We start from the raw sequence: 19489 nt of genomic DNA, 5'->3' as shown, positions 1-19489 counted from the left end.
CATTATGGTTGGTCTGGGAATCCAGTTTGATACTGTGCTCAATGATTAACTATGTAACATAACTGCTTTAAACATCTGGGTTCTCATTCACAAAAGAAGAGTAGTCATCATTACTTCATGACAGTTAATTATTGTAACTTAGTGCCAGTCACTGTGCTGATATCTCATTTAATCCTCAATGAGAAAAGGATTAGGATGATGCAGTAGAACTAAAACTAATATGTCAGTAATAATTTGGGCAGTATGACTTCATGGACATAGCTGTCCATGTGACATTAAGACATTCTGAATGGGGGAGAAGGGTCTGTGGCCAAAAGCATTCTGAGGAGAAGGTTCTACCAATCAAAGTTGAACATTTTTCAAAAGGAGATCAAACACTGAGTGTGAGGTGAAAAGTTGGATGCCATGGATTTTAGTGCTCACTTTCCAAAAGATTCTCCCTTTCTCTTACATTCTGCATTCTGTTCTCTCACTTCCTCACTTTTTCATTCTCCCTAAAGCTTTATGCCCCTGAGTTATCAATAGTATGGTCAATCATTTTCATAGTCAATCTAAAAAAATTAAAATTATTGATCTATAATTAACTGTTAAATTACAATATAATTAACAGTAGTAAAATTCTACCTTTAATGTGTACATTTATAGAAGTTTCAACAAAAGGATACAGTTGTTCAACATCCACAATCAAGATGTACAACAGTTTCATCAGCACAAAAATCCCCTTAAGACCTCTTCTAGTTAAGGAGACAAGCCCTTTATTGTTTTGTAAATATTTTCTCCCAGTCTGTGGCTTGTTTTTTCATTCTCTTCCCAGTGTCTTTGGAAGAGCAAAAGTTTTTATTTTCATGAAGTTCTACTGATCAATTTTGCTCATGGATCAAGATCTCTAAAAGATCTCTCTGTCTAATCACTGGTCAAATATTTTCTCTACACATTTTATAGCTTCTAGTTTGATTTTAGCCTGTGAGTCAATATCAGTTAATTTTTGTAAACAGTATAAGAATAGACCAATATTCAATTTTACAGAAATAATTTAGATTTCAAACTATTCATGTGTTGAAATAACAAACTGACTACAGTGGAACTTTTACAGAAATAAAATGACCTTATATGTGTGAGTTTATCTCTGGAATCTCTATTCTTTTTATTGTTTTACATATCTATCATTTCACCGCAATATCTTAATTATTGTAGCTTTATAGTAAGCATTGCAACAAGGGGAGAGTTTTATTGTTTTTTACAAAATTATTTTGGCTATTTCAGTTGTTTTCCCTTTCCCTGAACATTTAGAAACTGATCATAATTTTGTACAGTAAATCCTGCTGGAAACCTGATTGGGAACATACAGATTTATTTTGTGGAAAACTGACATTTTAAAAAAAATCACATGTTCCAATCAATTGTCTCTCTCTCTTTAGGTATTCTTTGATTGCATTCATTGCTGTTTTATAGGTCCCAACATACAGATGTTCATATCTGCTGCTAGAGTTATGTCTAAGTAACTTCATTATTTTGGTATTCATGGAAATCCTTTTTATTTTCTATACTAAAATTTTTCATTGCTATCAGATAGAATATAATGGATTTTTATTTTACTTTGTATCTTGAAAACTTGCTAAATTCATTCATTGGTTTATTAGCCTTCTTATAGATTTTTTTATAATTTTGCACAAACAAAGGTCTTCATTTATCTTGCTCAAAGCACAGCTAGGACATCTATTCAGTTATAAGGCTGGTCAGGAGTGATGGGAATGCAACTCCGGTCTTCTTTCCAATCTTGTGGGTGTGGACAGGGGAGATGAAACCCAAGGTATCAACATTAAGACTGAAGTTAGCAGTGGGTTTTATCTAATTGCCCTTTATCAAATTAAGGAACCTAGTTTACTATGAGTTTTTATTTTAAGTAGATGATAAATTTTGTCAGTTATTTTCTGTTTCTATACAGGTTTTATTGATCTGTTGATATGGAAAATTCCATTGATATGCATTTGGAAACTGAACCAGTCTCACATTCCCAGGACAATACCAACATAGTTTTTCTGAAGTATTGCTAATTCAGTTTTCAAACATTTTGTTGAACATTTTTAAAACCTATATTCATGATAGATATTAGTTTACAGTTTTCCTTTTCTGAAAATGCCTTTGTCTGGTCTGGGTATGAGGGTAATGTTAATTCCATACAATTTCCCTCTAGGTCAAATTTTTTGGAAGAGTTTAAATAGAATTGATATAAATTTTTCATTTAACATTTTGTACATATGTTAGTCAGTTTTTCATCTCATAAGAGAATATTACATCATTAGTTACCTGACAAGAACAACTTCGAAAAGGAAAAGTTTATTTTGGACTAACGATTTCAGAGTTTCAGTATGTGGTCAGAGGACACCATTGTTCTAAGCCTAAATTGAGTCAAAACATCATAGCAAAAAGGTGAGGCAGAGGAAGAAAGCTCATGGCAGCCAGGAAGCAGAGAGAGACCATGCAAGGAGCTAGAAACAAAGTACATAATCCTCAAGCCACATCCCCAGTGACCCTACATTCTCCAGCCATGGCCCACAAAGTAATCCTTTCAAATTATTAATTCATCAAATAGATTCAACCACAGATTACATTATAGTTCTCATAATATGATCATTTTACATCTTGCTCCAATACAGCTTTGGGGGGTTGCCTCATATCCAAACTGTGACATACGCCTATGATGCCTAAACTTTTATTTTGGAAATTTTTTTTCTCGCAAACTTAACTTCATTAATAATTAAAGAGCTATTCAGGTCATCTATCTCTTGTTGGGAGAACTTTATGATATTTTGTTTGTTACAAGGAATTTATAAAGGTCAACTAAGTTGTCTGTCTATAATTCCTTCATTATCCTTTCAGTTGCTCTAGGACTTATAGTATGTTCCCTTTTTCATGGCTGATATTGATAATTTATAGCACCTTCCTTTTTTTTCTTCTTCTTCTTTCTTTTCTTTTTCCTCAATGTGGCTAAAAATGAATCCACTTTACGGTCTTTTCAAAAGTTGGCTTTAGGTTTCACTGGGTCTCTACTGTTTTCTATGTCCTTCTCTGTCTTATATCCCTCCTATCATTTGCTTTGGTGTACAAATGTTCTTTTTGTTTTAGTAAGGCAGAAGATTACATCAATTATTTAAGATCATTTTTTTCTTATTTAAGAAGTTAATGCTATAAATTTTCTTCTGAACATTGCTTCACTTGTTTCCCACAAACTATGATGTACTGCATTTTCATTTTTAATTAATTCAAAACATTTTCCAATTTCCCATGTGAGTTCCTTTCTAATCATGGGCAATTTAGAAATGTGTTCTTTAATTTGTCAATATTTAAGGACTTTACAAACTTCTTTATTCCACTGACTTCTGGTTTCATACCATTGTTCATTCCAAAGAGAATTTGATTTGTATGATTTTAATTCTAATAAATTTGTTATGGTTTGTTCAATAGAACATAGTATATCTTCATGAACTTGAAGAATGTATTCTGCAATTTTTTGGGTAGGATGCTGGGTGAAATAAAGGGTAACTAGCCCAAACTGGTTGACAAGTGCTGTTCAGGTATTCAGACAGTGGGGTTCTATTTGTTCCACTGATGACTCACAGAAAAGCAATAAAGTCTCCAAGGTAAAACACAAATGTGTCTATTTCTCCTTTCCTCTCTGAGTTTTGGGGTTTTATGTTTTAAAGTTTTGTTGTTGGATGTTTGAATTATTTAGAATTTAGAAGTGTCATATGTTCTTGGTAAACTGACCATTTTTATCATTTATCATGTAAATCTACCATTTTATTCTGGTAATATTCCTTTTACACCACCTATGTTTATATTAGAAGGTTTCTCATAGACGGCCAGTATTTGGGGTTTGCTCTTCCAATCGAACCATCTCTGCTAACTTACTGCTACGATTATTCACATTTCATGTAACTAATATGTTAGATTTAAATCTATCACCTACTTGTCAATCTGTTTTTGTTTCTTTGTCTTCTTTTTCTGCCTGCTTTTGATTTAGCCAAGTATTTTTTTTTCCCATTTTATCTCCACTACTGGTTTAAAGTTATATCTCTCAATTTAAGTATTTATAGTTACCCTAGAGTTTATAATATTCCCTTTCATTAATCTTAATCTATTTTCAAATATTAGCACTTCAAATTTAGTGTAGAACCTTGTAACAGTATACACAGAATATACTCCCCAATTTCTGTATCTCAAATCTTATATTGTAACAGGTGCACGTTTCACTTTTAAATATGCTATGAACTACAATACATTGTTACTATTTTTATTTTCCTTTCCCTTTCAATTTCCAGAGTTATGTTACTTTCTGAGAATATTACAGCCACATTTCCATATGATAAAATGAGTAATTATTTATACATATTGTACCAATATTAGTTTCCTGGTTTTGACATTGTACTATAATTATGTAAGATGAAACTAATGGGGCTGGGGACATAGCTCAGTTGGTACAGTGCTTGCCTTGCATGCACAAGGCCCTGGGTTCAATCGCCAGCAACGCGCACACACACACACACACACACAAATGATGCAAACAATGGGGAAAATTGGGTGAGGAACTCAGAAGTCACAACTTCCTGTGGATCTGTACTTATATTAAAAAAAAAAAGAAGAAAAAGGAAGGAAGGGAGGAAGGGAGGGAGAGAAGAAGGGAAGGAGGGAGGCAGGGAGGGAGGGAAACCACAAGTTTTTTGATGAATTAAATAAATATTTGTATACTTTTCTGGCACTTAATTTTTCATAGTACTCTATGTTTGAGAAAATGTATTCCAAGTAATAAAACTAAGCAGGGGATGGGGGAGCTTCAATTGTAATCACAGCTATTCAAGAAGCTGAAGTCAGAAGAAGGCTAAAAGTTCAAAGTCAGCCTACACAAAACAGTGAAATCTATGTCTCTGCCCTCAACCCCCAAGACAAATACACAAAAGGGGGGATGAAATAAAAACCCCTTAATATCACTAACTTATACATTATGGATTACCTACACATATGGCTATTTTAATAGCATTTCACTATTAGAATGGTATTACTAATGTAATGTAATAACAATAAGAAGGAATATTTCGTGAGCATTTATTACAGCCAGGCAGTGAGTGAAGTGCTCTATGTGCCTTACCTTATTTGAAATTTGCAATAATGGTAAAAGGTATATGTGATTTTGATTTTATAAATGCTCCCTGAGAATGTAAAGAGGGAGAAGACTAATTCATGAACATTTAAGAGATAGAAGAGGAGGAACCTGCAAAGAAACCAAGAAGCCAAAGAGAGAAAAAGAACAACAGAAAGTTGTCAATTAAAATCAAGGATAGAATTTGGAGAAGGACAATACATTCTGAAATAACGGGTATGTGGTACGGTGAGATGTGAACTCAAGGTGTCTGACTCCAATGCTCCTACCCATTATTATTACATATAAATAAATGCTTTTATATATTACAGCAAATGGTACACCTGAGGAATGGTTATCACTGCCTTGAGTGCAATTCAGGTGATGAAATTCTACAAATAAAATGTAGCCTAACAAATGTTTATGTGAAAAGAAATAAGCAAGGTATACAAAATGTCATGGATACCTGCAGATTCATAGTAGGCCTAATAGAGAGGGAAAACACAAATACACTTTAAAAACTTGATATTTTTATGAAACATATTTACTTACATGCATCTGAGTATCACAGATGTATAATGTGCTATTTAAATACACTCCTGATTTTAACACAATATGGTAAAATGCTGTATCCTTCCCAGTTGTCTTTACCATAAAAAAAAAAGTAAAAAAATCACTACACCAATATATTAATAGTGATCACTTCTGGGGAGTAGGATGGAAATAATAACTTTCATTTTGGATTTTAGACTGAAGAAACAACTTACTGATAAGCACAAATCATTTACATAACTAAAACAGATCTTTGAAAATAAAATTTATAAATCAAGACAAAGACTCTTATATATAACTTAGATATTCAAATTCTAACCTCAAATAAGCAAATTGATGTTTAATAGTACAACTTTTCTCCTAAGGAGATGCCCTGCACCTTGTATGTTTCAGGCTGATAAAGTGAACTCTGAGCCTAGCCTGTCATTTTCTCAGAAAGTCTCTGGGAGAAATAAAACGTGATTAAGGATGAACACATCTTGCTTGCTTGTTTGCTTTCCCCAGTGTAGGTGGGCTGTCACCCTCTGCATGCACAGCAGGATGAAGTTAAAAGACTGTCATGCCTTATCTATGCAGAATGCACCTTGTGTTGTGTTAAGCACTACAGCTTTGGGGTGGGGGTGAAGCATCCCAAATCAGCCAGTGGCAAAGAGCACAGAAATAGTAATACTGTCACAGGAAAGGAGACTCAATAGTTCCAAGGCTATCACTAAGATAAATGGAGTTTTGAAATTAAATGGTGATTGCCCCTGTCAAATTGAGAAGCCTGAAAATGCACATATATTAACTGCTGGGCCTGCCAGGAAAAGGAATGATTTTCACATTGCTGGCTACTTCATTTTCTAATTATGAAAAGGGGGGGGGGGGAGGAATTCTTAGAGAAATGTTACCTGAGAGAAGTATTTAAGGATTTTTTGATTTGTTTTCCAAAAAACATTGGAGTGACTAATTCTCCTCTTAGTTATAAGTTGTCATATCAACTAACACATACTTGTTCACATTATTTTTTTAAAACATATTTAGAAATTTTTTGAGAAACATCAGAAAAGGATAATACCAAAGAATAATTACATCTGGATGGATTCCCCCCTAAAGAAATTTTAAAGCAAATATCTGCAGCAGTACTGAGTTTATGCCTTTTACTGTTTACTTACTATAAAAGAAGTAGCAATGACAACATAATCCTTCAAGTCTTTAAGGGACAAAAAAAAAAAAAAAAGAAAGAAAGGAAAGAAAAGCTCAACAACAAACTGTTTAAAACAGTACATCTAAGAAATAATGTTACAAGATTTATATTTCATTATAAGCTATAAATAATTTGGAATTTATATTAACAATATACCACTATTAAAATTAAAACTCAAATGTTTTTATAGGGTTTTATTAGCCATGTCTAAAATACCCCCAAATAATTTTATAATACCTAAAAAAATTAGACACTTCTAGATATTTGGAAGATTATCTTCTTTGGTAGAAATTATTCATACTGTATAATTTTCCTGATGTTAGGAAACAGATGTGTTAATTTCTCCATGTAAAGAAAAGCCTTCAAATAAGGCCTGGTTCATCTCTCCTTTTGTGTTTCCAAACCCACCAAAAGAACAAACAATATCTATGGTAGTTCTAAATCTAAATCTTTCTGGCATGTAAACCTGTGCATCTCATGCCCCTTGGAACTGAACATCAAATACTACAGTAAGTGGTTACTGAATAAAAGACTGATAGCTGAATAACAGAAAGACTCTTTAATACATAATTTCCCTCAAAACCATTACAAAGATGACAAGCTCGCCAGTGGCTAAGCAGGAGGATCACAAGTTCGAAATCAGCAACTTCATAAGCCCCTAAGCAACTTATGGAGACTCTGTCTCAAAATGAAAAATAAAAAAATGGCTAAGGATGTGGTTCAATGGTTAAGAGGCCCTGACTTCAATTCCCAGTAGTAAAAAGAAAAAAGGAAGAGATGACAAGCTAGAATCCCCAACTGATGAAAATTATCTTATTATATTTCAAATATAACTTTTGTGATAGAAATCATGTAGACAGATTCCCCAATAAGAAAAGTTGTTATCCCACCATTGGCCCCCAGTAACAGTGGTCAAGTAAAAAGTCATGATACCACAAAAGCCAGAAAAAGACAACTGAAAACATTTGTAGAACACTATTCAGATTTTGTTTTATTTGGTTTGAGGTGTGTGTGTGTGTGTTGTGAGGTTTTGGTTTTGGGTTTGATGTTTCCCCCCACCCAAAACTACAGTGGCTGACATAGTATATTTTATAGTACTTAGAATTTTTAGAATTAAAAATTTGGGTCAACAATCACTGAACACATCAACAAGTGACACTCATTAAAATAAATCATAGCAAACGGCCAGCATGTTATGAGCTGCTCTGACACTACCACTGCTTTCATAAATAAAAAATGAGAATTAAACTTTCATAGTAAAATATTTCACCAGACTAGATTGCAAATTTTGACACAGTCAATTCATCATTGTAAAAATCAGATGAGGCTCAGTCTGCTCTGGTCAGAAAGCTCATTAGTCTACTAAAATTACACCTTTGCCAGTATGTCATGATTCTTTTTTTGAAAAATGTCTGCTATTTAGTAAAAGTATTTCACAACAATTTTTTTGCTTTGTCCAAAGCAAATAAATGTTTAAAAATTGATGACTTTTTCAAAGGAATTGTGAGCAACACAATTTAAATTTTTTTTAAAATTTTAATTAACCTTAAGCAATTTCCTGAAATGAAACATGATCAATTTATTCACGTACTTTTTTTATTTATTTAAAGTAAAATATTTTAGTTTTTAAGAAAAAAAACAGGATATATTTTATATTTCCAATAGAAAAAAAATCCACATTTAAAATTTTATCCTAACGGAAAAAAAAAAAAAAAAAAAAAAAAAAAAAAAAAAAACAGTAGTTTTCTGAAAAAAAAAAAAGAGATTAAAATAAAACTGCCATTAAAACTAAGAAATTCTGGGGCTGGGGATGTGGCTCAAGCGGTAGCACGCTTGCCTGGCATGCGCAGGGCACTGGGTTCGATCCTCAGCACCACATAAAAATAAAATAAAAGATGTTGTATCCACTGAGAACTAAAAAAATATATATATTAAAAAAAATTCTCTCTCTCCCTCTCTCTCTCTTAAAAAAAATACTAAGAAATTCTGGAATAAATGCATTTTTCATGAATATGATAGTAATTGTATTTTTTAATATATATTTTAGTTGTAGATGGACACAATACCTTTATTTATTTATTTAGGTTATGATGTTCTTGATTGTAGGACACATTTATCTTTCACGAGAACTCTGAACTTCCCTTCTTGTCTATCTTTTTACAAATCATACTATGTACTTTCTAGAAGATTTTGGTATTTTTTTTTTTTGCAAATTCATTTCATTTCATTTGTTCTAAGAACATAAATGAAACTTCTAGAGCTGACATTGTCTTACTTGACTCCTACACTTCAGAAAGTATATGGAGCTAAAGATTTAATAAGATCACTAACCAAAATGGCATCCAGAGAAAGTAGTTGTTCACCACCCCCTACTCATAACAGAAACTGAACATCACATACCTCAACCCTGTCAACTGAGAGCACTCTGCTACACAGCTACAAATCTAGGAGTAGCAGAATTCTAGCACCCTAGCATATGCTTCTCGTGACCCATTCCCAGATGGGTCACAACCACCCCAGATGGTCTACAGTTCTCATGGGCCAGTCATTCCCACGCCTAAACCACTTAACACTCCCCACTGCATTTTGCAAGCTAATAGAAGCAAGACCACAGATCAGTGTTCAGCAGAACCATGTTGAACAAGATTACTTACCAACCACAATGATCATGCTCAAAATGAAACAATGGCTACATTGTTTCAGACTCCTGTTTTAGGGAACATCAACCTATTTATCTTATGGTTTATAGCAATAACTGCAGAGAAAGGTAACAGATTTCAGATATCTGTAGAAAAACCACTTTATGCCATGCTCCCAGGAAGATGACAGAACATTTCCATTTAATGGCACAATGTGGGAGACCAACCTCGCCCATGAATTGAGTTACTCCCCTGCTGGGCGATGTGGTGTTGGGCACCCATGTTGCTAGACTGCCCTGCTCTTCTAGGGTCTGAGGAATGACTATGTCTTCCTGCCTGAGCATGTCTTCCTTACAGCCCATGGGTGGAGCTACGCTCTCCTGTTCCTTTGTAATATAACTCCTTGCCCTGTTTAGGGTAGAATCTTCCATGGAAGTGTCTTGTGTGTCCCCTTCTCTTACTGTGCACCCTTGGGTGTGGCCTACCCAGATGTCAGTCAACCTGCTGACAGTGGACATCATGAAAATAGAGTCAGCCCCCTGAAACCTGACCCCTTGCCTCATTTGAATAGCTTCTCCTCAATAAAAGGGGTCAGCACGAGCTCTCTCTCTCCCTGTGGACCCTTAAGGTCCGGAGGAACTGTCATAGGAACCCCAAAGAAAAAGGTATTTGTGTCTCTTGTGTGGTTTTTTTGTGCAGACCAATTAGCCCAGTTCAACTAGAGTGACCCCTGAGCCTTTTAGTCGCAAGAACAGAAACCCAGAAGCACAATATCTATTCAAAAGAAAATTCCTATAGTTTGCAAACTACCCAAAGGTAGTTTAATGTAGTTAAATTCTTACCAAAATTAGAAAACTAAGGGGTAAAAAATCATGTAATCTGATAATAGTTAATACTGCTAACTCGCACTGAATGCAAACTATCAACCAGGTCTTTCCCTTATTCATTTCATCCTCTCAACCACCCCAGATGAGATTTAAGAAGGCAGATCTCCATGGCCAAGGTTGCCAAAGTGGAAGATACAGGACTCAAACGTTATTAACCACATCCCACACACTCAAACTCAACAGAGACTTCTAAAAATTGCATGATCTAACAGCCAATACAGATAAATGCAGAGAAAGTTTGATACTGAGATCAATAGAAGCAATCGGCAGCTGGTAAAACTGATGATACCTGTATGTAACCAGCTAATTTAGACAAGGACATCACTGAATTGTATGATCTTCCCTAAAATATACCACAGTCACTCACGTTAAATTAATTACAAAACCAGAAATTACTCAGCATTTAATAACATTTTTGTTGTTTTTTAAAGCCTTCTAGGGACAAACAACTTAATTTAGACTAAAATATTGAAAAAAGATTATAATCCTTGAGCCTCCTACTCCCAGCAAAACAAAAAATAATGAATCCACTAAACACTAATAATGATTGTACTTTTCCAAAACTATACTGTCTCTCCTTTCAATCATTGTTGACCAAGCAAAACTCAGTGGATTGTTAGTGCCATCTTAATAGTTGCCTCAGTTTGGCATGTTTGTTGGTATTGACCCAGTCAGTGTTGGAGTGAAAGGGGTCACCTCTGACTCTGCAACCCAGACCCCAGCTCACTAACTCAATTAACAGATCTGTCAGTAATCACTAGTCACACAGACAAGATGAGCAAAAATGGGACATTCTGCAATGCAAGCTAAAAAATACTACTCTCTCACAATATTCTTTAATCAGGAATTATTTGAATTATTCTACTTATCTATCTAATAATGTTTTTTTCAATTAGCCCTCAGGAAAAATTAGTTCAAAACTAAAAATTTAAAGGCTCCAATCAATTTCCTTTTGCCTTGCAGTTTTCCTCTCAAAGATAAAGGAAAATCCATACTAACAAGATAACATTTCATGAATTTACACATTTTCTCCTACAGACATCTACAGCCTTCAAAAAGTATATTATTTGTAGTCATGCCCATCTGACATTTTCCATTTTACTCAAAAGATTTTATGGTTTGGTATTACAGCAATATACAAATTTGACAGTTTGCAATAGGATCTAGTCCCTGTAGCAAATCATTCTGACAGTTAAGTACTATACAGTCACTAATATGCTTTTTAAAAAAATAACTACACATATTTAAAAACCTTACAATGTTGGAGACCTGTACATTGAAATCTTGAAGTAAATTACTTCAATAATATTGGAAAATTTTATACTAGACTTATTCGATAATAGAACCCCACAGCCCAAACCATCATCACATCATCTGTAATATCTTCTTCTTCTGAGTTTAAAACAACAAATTTGCTGATTATTGTCAATGTTTACTTTTTTATATAATTTTTTTGTCTTCATAACTGAACATGTGAACAAAACTGTACATCATTTCATGTGGATTATGATGACTTTTTTTCTTTTGCCTTTTATAATGCTACTATTTTTTTCTTTAAATGTGATGAAAGATAATCAATGTGTCTTTACATTTCCCAAAATGTATCAACGGAGGCCCTGTTAAATACAACACAGATTCCTTTAGAAAGACAGTGAAGTTGCCCACTAACACTGCTGGAGCATTAACTAAATAGAACTGCAAGTGATCATTCAGCAGGAGAGGCAAGCCCCATCCTTCCCTCAGTGGTTCTATTTTTAGTATTCACTATATCTGATAACATGAGTCAGTTCGCAATAGCACATGTGCCTTCCTCTAAGAAATAGGAAGGTTGATTGTATTTTTTTCCCCTTGATTCAACTCTTCAGATAGAATACCACAGTGAAACCACTCTATTTTCAGAATTGATGTACCTTTCAAAACTATAATCTTTGGCTTTCAGGTTCACTATTATTTGCCTTCAGGTACAAATTTTAAAGTGTATAGAGGCTTCTAAGCAGAATAGTATGGTCTCAGCCAGATACTGAACGGCTTGTAGCTCAGTCATCATTGCAGTGTAAATTCCTTTTCAAAATAATGTTCTTCACTCAGAGAACACTTGTGCCTGGCTGGGTTCACTTGTCAAATAGGAACTGGAGGTCGTCGAATGCCCAGGGGCAACTTCAACTATTCCAAAATTCATCCTTCTTCTCTATCTGACTGCAGAAATAGGATTCAAATGTAAAAGTCTTAGAAATATCTAAAGATAAAGAAACCAAAGACACTGTGTTATGCCACTAAGAGAATAGATATATTCCTGATCAATGAACAAAGCCAAGTTTTTAATGCGATTGGAATAATCAAAATAAATATCATCTGCACCTACGCATACAATTTAATATTTAAATATTCTTACAACATTCATATTTGAAAACTTTACTTCCAACTAGAAATAGTGCTTAAAACTAATATTTGCATTAAGGGTTCTCAACAGCTTTCCAAGATTTCTTACAAGCCACACACCTGCTTTGCTTTTTATTTACAAAATATTCACAGTTCTTATAATTAATCTGAAAAAGTGGTCAATGCATGGAATAAACATTCATGAATGGATATAACAAATACCAGAAATCCATGCTTTTTTAAACTATTTTACTAGTTTCCCTCAGATTGTATAGTGAACTCTAAATATTTTTATGATTATTTGCTTCCTGATCATGTTATCTCCTTTCTGTGTGATCATACTATAACAACATTATTTACCCTCTCTAAAATCAAGACCTTAATTATTCCATATCTTTTTCTTCCCCCCACTCCCGTGGTGCTGGGGATTGAACCCAGGGCCTTGTACATGCTAGGCAAGCACTCTACCAACTTACATATCCCCAGCTCCTTATCATTGTTGTAGGTATTTTTTCTACCATGAAGACAAGAACAAGTCACTCTAACTTAATGGGTATTTCATCTCTCTCTACCTTTCTTCCCTCAGTTTTCATTTCTGCACAATTTTGCTCCTTTTCCAAAGATTCAGTGATGGTTATGAAAAATCAATCACATAGTAGAGAAAACAGGGCAGAAGGCAAGAAGAACAGGAGATGAGTCTTTATAAATTCTAAAATTTACAGCATCTGAGGACCACTGTTTTCTTTTTGTCCTCAGGCACAATCACCTATGACTTCAAAATTTCCTAGACTAGACATCCTTAAGCCACACACACAAAGACACAGGTAATGTCCTCAGTGCTTTTCTCATCCTTGGTCCTGCAATATGCAATTGTTCTGCTCTTTCTGGTTAAGTAGAGGACAAGAGCAGGACACAGATAAGAGACTGCCAATGACAAAGCTTGCCAAAAGATAACTTTTCACATAAGGAAAAGTCATTCAGAAGCAAATGAATTCATCCTAAATGTGTAGGAAAGAAAAATAGTAAGTAATTCAAAATCTGCACTGAAAAACCATAAGAATGCTGAAGCTAACATAGAAAATGATTCTTCCTATTGGACTGGCTGCTCTGAACCCATTCAGGTAACACTCAGCTATTCCTCCCACAACAGAAAGATTCTCCTTTAGCCACTGGTGCTTTTGTTTAATCAGCAGCATGCTGAAATGGAGCAACAACTACTTTAAAAAGCTCTGAAATAATCACAAAAAAAGTGAAACATGGTCAAAGAAAAGGGAATTAGTCCAAACTCTGAAGACTTCTACAATAAAATATACTTTTGAAGTAAATTTTTTACTTCAAAAACACTGAATGAATTATAAAAGCATTTAAAATCAGCCCAGAAATAAAAGAATGTCTTGAAAATAAATCGAGGGTCATTGTCATTTCCATTTGATTATATGATAACAGGCAACACCCACAAAGTCTCATTTTTTTAAACTGGTCATTACACCTACAAGGGAAAAATCTGCTCAGTAAACAAATCCTTTCCCATATGCTCACAAAATTCTTTCCGTGCCAGTAATTTTACAGGAGTTGTTTTTTTTTTTTTTTAAGCTGTAGGTTAAACTTTTAAATAAATAAAAGGCCAACAACGGCATTAGTAAAACACATCTGCAAATATATGCAACAGTATGCAGTAGTCTATTAGCAAACTATTGCATAAATCCCAATAATCCATATTCTAAAAAGACACTGTTAATGAGTATTTTTAAAATAGTTCTAATAGTTCAGAAGACATTTTAAACTTGTTTGCCCACTCTTTAAGCCTCTTGCACACAGTTAGTAACTCTTAGTAACATTGCATCTTTTACAGAAAAACTCTTAATTTGCCCCAAGGGAAAGTTCTTTTTATATGGCTAAATGAAAACCTGAACTAAAATATTGCCATTTGGAATTCAGTACTTTGAATGTCCCAAGCAATACTTTCAATGCCCTGTTTGCTATCCCTTGACCTAGAGCACCACAGTGTGCAACACACAGACACACAGTGAAAGTGTGGGCAGGGCTCTGATGAGGCGCTAAAGAAAACAAGTGGTAGTTTAAGGGCAACATGCTTGAGTATACGGTGCAACAGCACCACCTAGTGGTTACTATGGAGAGATTCAGAGTTGCTTTGGGGGATACAGCAGTTGCTTCTGGGAAGACCACTGGTCCACTTCAATGTTCAATCCCCAATTTATCGCAGATTTCAAGATCAGAACTTTCAGCAACAAGGCATGTGAATTCCATTAAATTTAAAGTAGGAAAGGTGAGACAGCCAAAACCCTCCAGTCATAATCATTTTAAGTCAGAAGCACAATTAATAAACAATCATTTGCAACGTTATATTCATTTTTAAAATATCTACCCAGTGGCTACTATGTGTATGTATACTCACATCACAGAATTTTAATATTCAGTTAAAGTTCATTAGTATTCACCTGGTGGTCCAATTTCTATAAGAAAAATGCTAAAGTAGATTATATATAATTTTCAATTATAGGTAGTTAATATGCATGTTACCAAACTACTATTACTTTATTGATAAATAAGAAATTCAAACAATTCATCAAAAAATAGTATACATTTTTAAAAATTTAGGAATTTCTGTCCTCTCAATGTTCAATTTGAGTCTATCAACAAAGATGTTCTCCATTTATAAAATAACAAAAATGAAATTATTCTCTTCATGTGTAGGTGTTCCCTGTAGATCAGTGAATTCCCAAATGAGGGTCACCTGACATCCCAGGAGCTATTTAGCAGCAGCGGTGCCTATTTGGACAGGATGCTGGAATGCTATGCTACACATGACAGTGCCCACAACAAAAGATGCTAGAGAAATCATGTCTCAATTAAAAAACGTACATATTGTTTGGCACAACAAGTAATAACTGGTGAAATAAATTGATTCTGACATACAAATAATTCTTATCTATGCGAATAGAAATGTGAATGAACAGTTTAGAGTCCAGAAAAGGGATAATGCCTACATTTCCAGAAAAAAATGTTGAAACTAACCCTAGCAGACACATATATTAAATCAACAGGCATAGCAAAACAACTTGCCTGGACTCACTTTGGCCTGGATGAAAAACCACAAAAAACTACTTGTCTGGTTTCTTGTTGACCACATTCCTGTTAGATTACCACTTCAACTTCAAAAAAATGCTAATGTTAGGCAAGTGCACTTATAACACTATGCACAGGGCAGAGCATAGTGTTACTACTCAAACAAGTAACCATGTGTAAATTTATTTTTCAAAGTCTTGATAACCATGGGATGCTGGTAAGAACTGGGAAACAGACCCCGTCACCAAGATCCTCATTCTTAAGTATTCCTGATGAAACGATGTGCAGATTGCTGGTCACTGTACTCTCTCAAACTACTGCACAATTTCGGAGTGACTTTTTTTCAAAATGAAGTTTCTTTCCCCTTATACTATCTTACTAAAGATATCCACTGTGATAATTTTGATAAATACTATTACAAAAACATCTCCATGAATACAAAATTATATGAAACACAGAAAAAAATATCTTGTCAATAGTCTCTCATTTTTCGTGTAAATACATGCACCACAGACATCTACATAAGTCTGTGGACATAGCTCTATATTGTCAATAGACTAGAATTTAGAAAACCTTAAATCCAATCAAGACATATTCTTTTAGAGGTGTCAATCATTTAAAGATAGAAACATTCTTTTAAAAATAAGTAAAAGGAGACCAGGGAAGGAAGGAAGAAAAGGAAAGGAGGAAAGGGGGGAAATATTAGGGAGTAAAATTAATCAAATTTTATTAGATGCATGTACAAATATGCCACAATGAAACCCACTATTCTGTATAAGTAATATGCATCAATAAAAAGAAATCAGTGGTATGCACAACCGAGTTGAAGGACAACACTGTAAAGAAAACTATGAGCTTCATCATTTTCAGATGTAGTCATCAGATGTCTAGGTATAACAACTGAATGAGTTTAAAATAAGCCAGAATGTCCATCCCTGCTCTTCTCTCAAACACACTTTGGAACTGGTGTGAGTAACATTAAATCATGAAGGATCACTAAAGCAGCCCTTAAACAGCTGCCTCAAAGCCATGACACTTGTTGTCAGGGATATTACACCAGTAACAGAGAAAGCCTTCAGGATAAAGAATCAAAGGTGATTTAAAAAATGTAATATTTGAATTTTTACAAATAAATGTTGCTTTTATAATCAGAAGAAAACTAAAATACTAGACATTAACATTTGTCCACCTAAACATTAAATTTTTAACATGGTAATCCAATCTTCTTTTGAGTATCTTATTTTATAATTATAATTTTTTCAAATGTTTTATTTGTCTATTTTTTTGGAGGGATAGTGGAGTACTAGGGATTGAAGACAAGGGCTCTACCACTTAGGTACAATCTGAGCCCCACCTCATCTAGGGGACAGAGTCTCACTAGATTCTTTGGCCTTGCTAAATTTCTGAGGCTGGCCTCAAACTTGTGATCTCCTGCCTCAGTCTCCTAAATGTCTGGGATTACAGGATTATGCCACCACATCCAACTTATTGTTGACCAGGGGATAAGGTTTTTCTCACACATAGTCAAAGAGCCACTGAAGCAGTTCATGCATTTCTGTCTTAGTTTATAAAACCTCAGCTGCCACATCCTAACCATCCTGATCCCATCAATCATACTAGCTATCACAATTCCCCAGTTCTACGAAAGTGCAACACATTTTCTCTTAAAGTAAAAATCCTTAGTGGAATTATGATGGGAAATAATGTTCACTTACCCTTATCTGACTAAATCCCAAGAGAGAGGCCCAGAGACAGTATACTACCTGGCTCCCCTTGGGGGAAGAGAGTTGTAAGAAAATAAGTGACAGACAGGAAAAGAGTTTCACTGATATGGACTGAAATGTTCTCCAGTGGAAAGAGTTCAAATCAAAATAACAAAGATTCAAGAAATTCTAGAATGTTGAGATCATCCGTATGTTAAGTCATGCAGTTAAACTTTAGGAGAAAGTTCTCATTGAATACATAATATAAAGGCCAAACTAATGATCTGCTGACTTACAATCAAGCAAAACTAAAAAGTTACCTCAATGTTAAAGAAATCAAAGAACTATATTTTCAATTGGGGGTGGGAGGAATAAAGAAGAATCTCTTAACAAGGGAAGCCAGTGACAGATTTCCATAAAAGTTTCTGAATAGATCAGAAAATAACAAGCAAGTCTGGCTTATTAAGTGACTTGTAGATATTCATGATTGAGAAAATCCTTTAGTAATAATAAAGGCTTTTGTATTTCTCAGTAAATCTCTTCCTGATAAGGAGATGATGAAATTGGGTTATATATATTTTGCTAAGTCAAGAAAAACCAGAGAAAGGCAAAAGAAACACTAAACAATTTAAACAAAGCTGGACCATGCTCTCCATTCCTAACAATCTCACTAGATAGCCTCCATTTTGAAAGTTAACATTAATTCAGGAAATGTATTGATCCTTTCCCTTGCTTCAAACAGATTTTGAGGATATTTATGCAGACTTACAATATTACAGGAAAATAGTTTGTAAGGATAGATAAAGGAAATTTATGGTAGAATAAAATGAAGCTTAGGAGAAATATTATCTGGGGAATGTACATTATAAGAAAAATTTGAAATTAACACTAATTTATGAGGTAAAAAATAAGCTTTGCCACTCACCAATTTTAACCTCTGTAAAGGTATTCTGCCTACATCTATTTGTGTCCTTTCTGGGACATTAGTGAATCGAACTTCTGGGACCGCAACGGCGCACATGACATGGGCCCACCTACAGGAAAGGAGACATTAAACATAAACAAAAGTTCCCTAAACTCACATACCTTCATACGTCAACCTGGTGATGGCAGTCTCACAGATGGGAAACACACAGATGAGAAAGAAAGCCAAAAGCCTAAATCCATCCAAATTTTGCATGTTAAACCTTTAGATATGTTGAGTACAACACAGCACAACACTGTAATGTAAAGAACTAGCTAAAGGCCAAGGACTCAGCCCTGTTAATATACATACTTTCTACACTTGATATATAAAATACTAAAGTAGAAGTTTCCTGTTTCATTTGATGCTAAAATATGTGTGCTTAAGCTAACCAATAAGTGGCAAAAGAATGGTCAATATTATTCAATGTAACTTTTTCACAAAATACATGTCATGAAGCAAAATTCAAACTGTACAATTTTTCATCAAGAATTAATACTGATTCAGTCTTTAAATTATTTCTTATGACTACCCTACTATAACCAAAGGAACCTAGAGATTAGGAAAAACTTATTCCTTGGTCTCCTACTAAAAACCAAATATCTCCTTTCACAATCTGAATTAGTCCAGAGAAATTTCAACTTTCCTATTATATGTCTCACAAATGTTGTACCTCCAAATAAATATAAAGACTTTCGAGGTCTGAAGAAATCTTGAAAGCATTATCAAATCCATCAACCTATTTTTAAGCCAAAGCATATTCATTTCACTTAAACAACAGACTCCATCCTGTCTGTCAAAACCACAGGAAGAGAGGGCAGGTGTCATCCCCACTAGAGCATTCTTAAACATTTAAATAAAAGATAGCATTCTACAGTTTATCCCAAGGGTACGAACAGAACTTCTTATCACATTTGTCTTTACAGGAAACACTTAAGCCACCTCACAGTCTGCA

The 19489-nt window shown here is 34.3% G+C and overlaps 1 protein-coding gene across 1 annotated transcript in view; it reads right to left on the bottom strand.

The window, feature by feature from the left end:
- Kdm4c (lysine demethylase 4C) overlaps positions 1-19489 on the bottom strand; it is a 406229-nt gene that overhangs the window by 114040 nt on the left and 272700 nt on the right. Inside the window, exon 16 of the mRNA XM_058579703.1 lies at positions 18496-18604. Coding sequence (XP_058435686.1) covers positions 18496-18604 — 109 coding nt within the window. The remainder of the gene's footprint in view (positions 1-18495; positions 18605-19489) is intronic.

This window comes from Marmota monax, unplaced genomic scaffold, assembly GCF_021218885.2.
Source record: "Marmota monax isolate L192 unplaced genomic scaffold, Marmota_monax_Labrador192_F-V1.1 WCK01_AAM20220418_F8-fsc00124, whole genome shotgun sequence".
NCBI lineage: Eukaryota > Metazoa > Chordata > Mammalia > Rodentia > Sciuridae > Marmota > Marmota monax.
The sequence above is the reverse complement of the archived record's forward strand: the minus strand, read 5'-3'. Positions and strand labels throughout refer to the sequence as shown.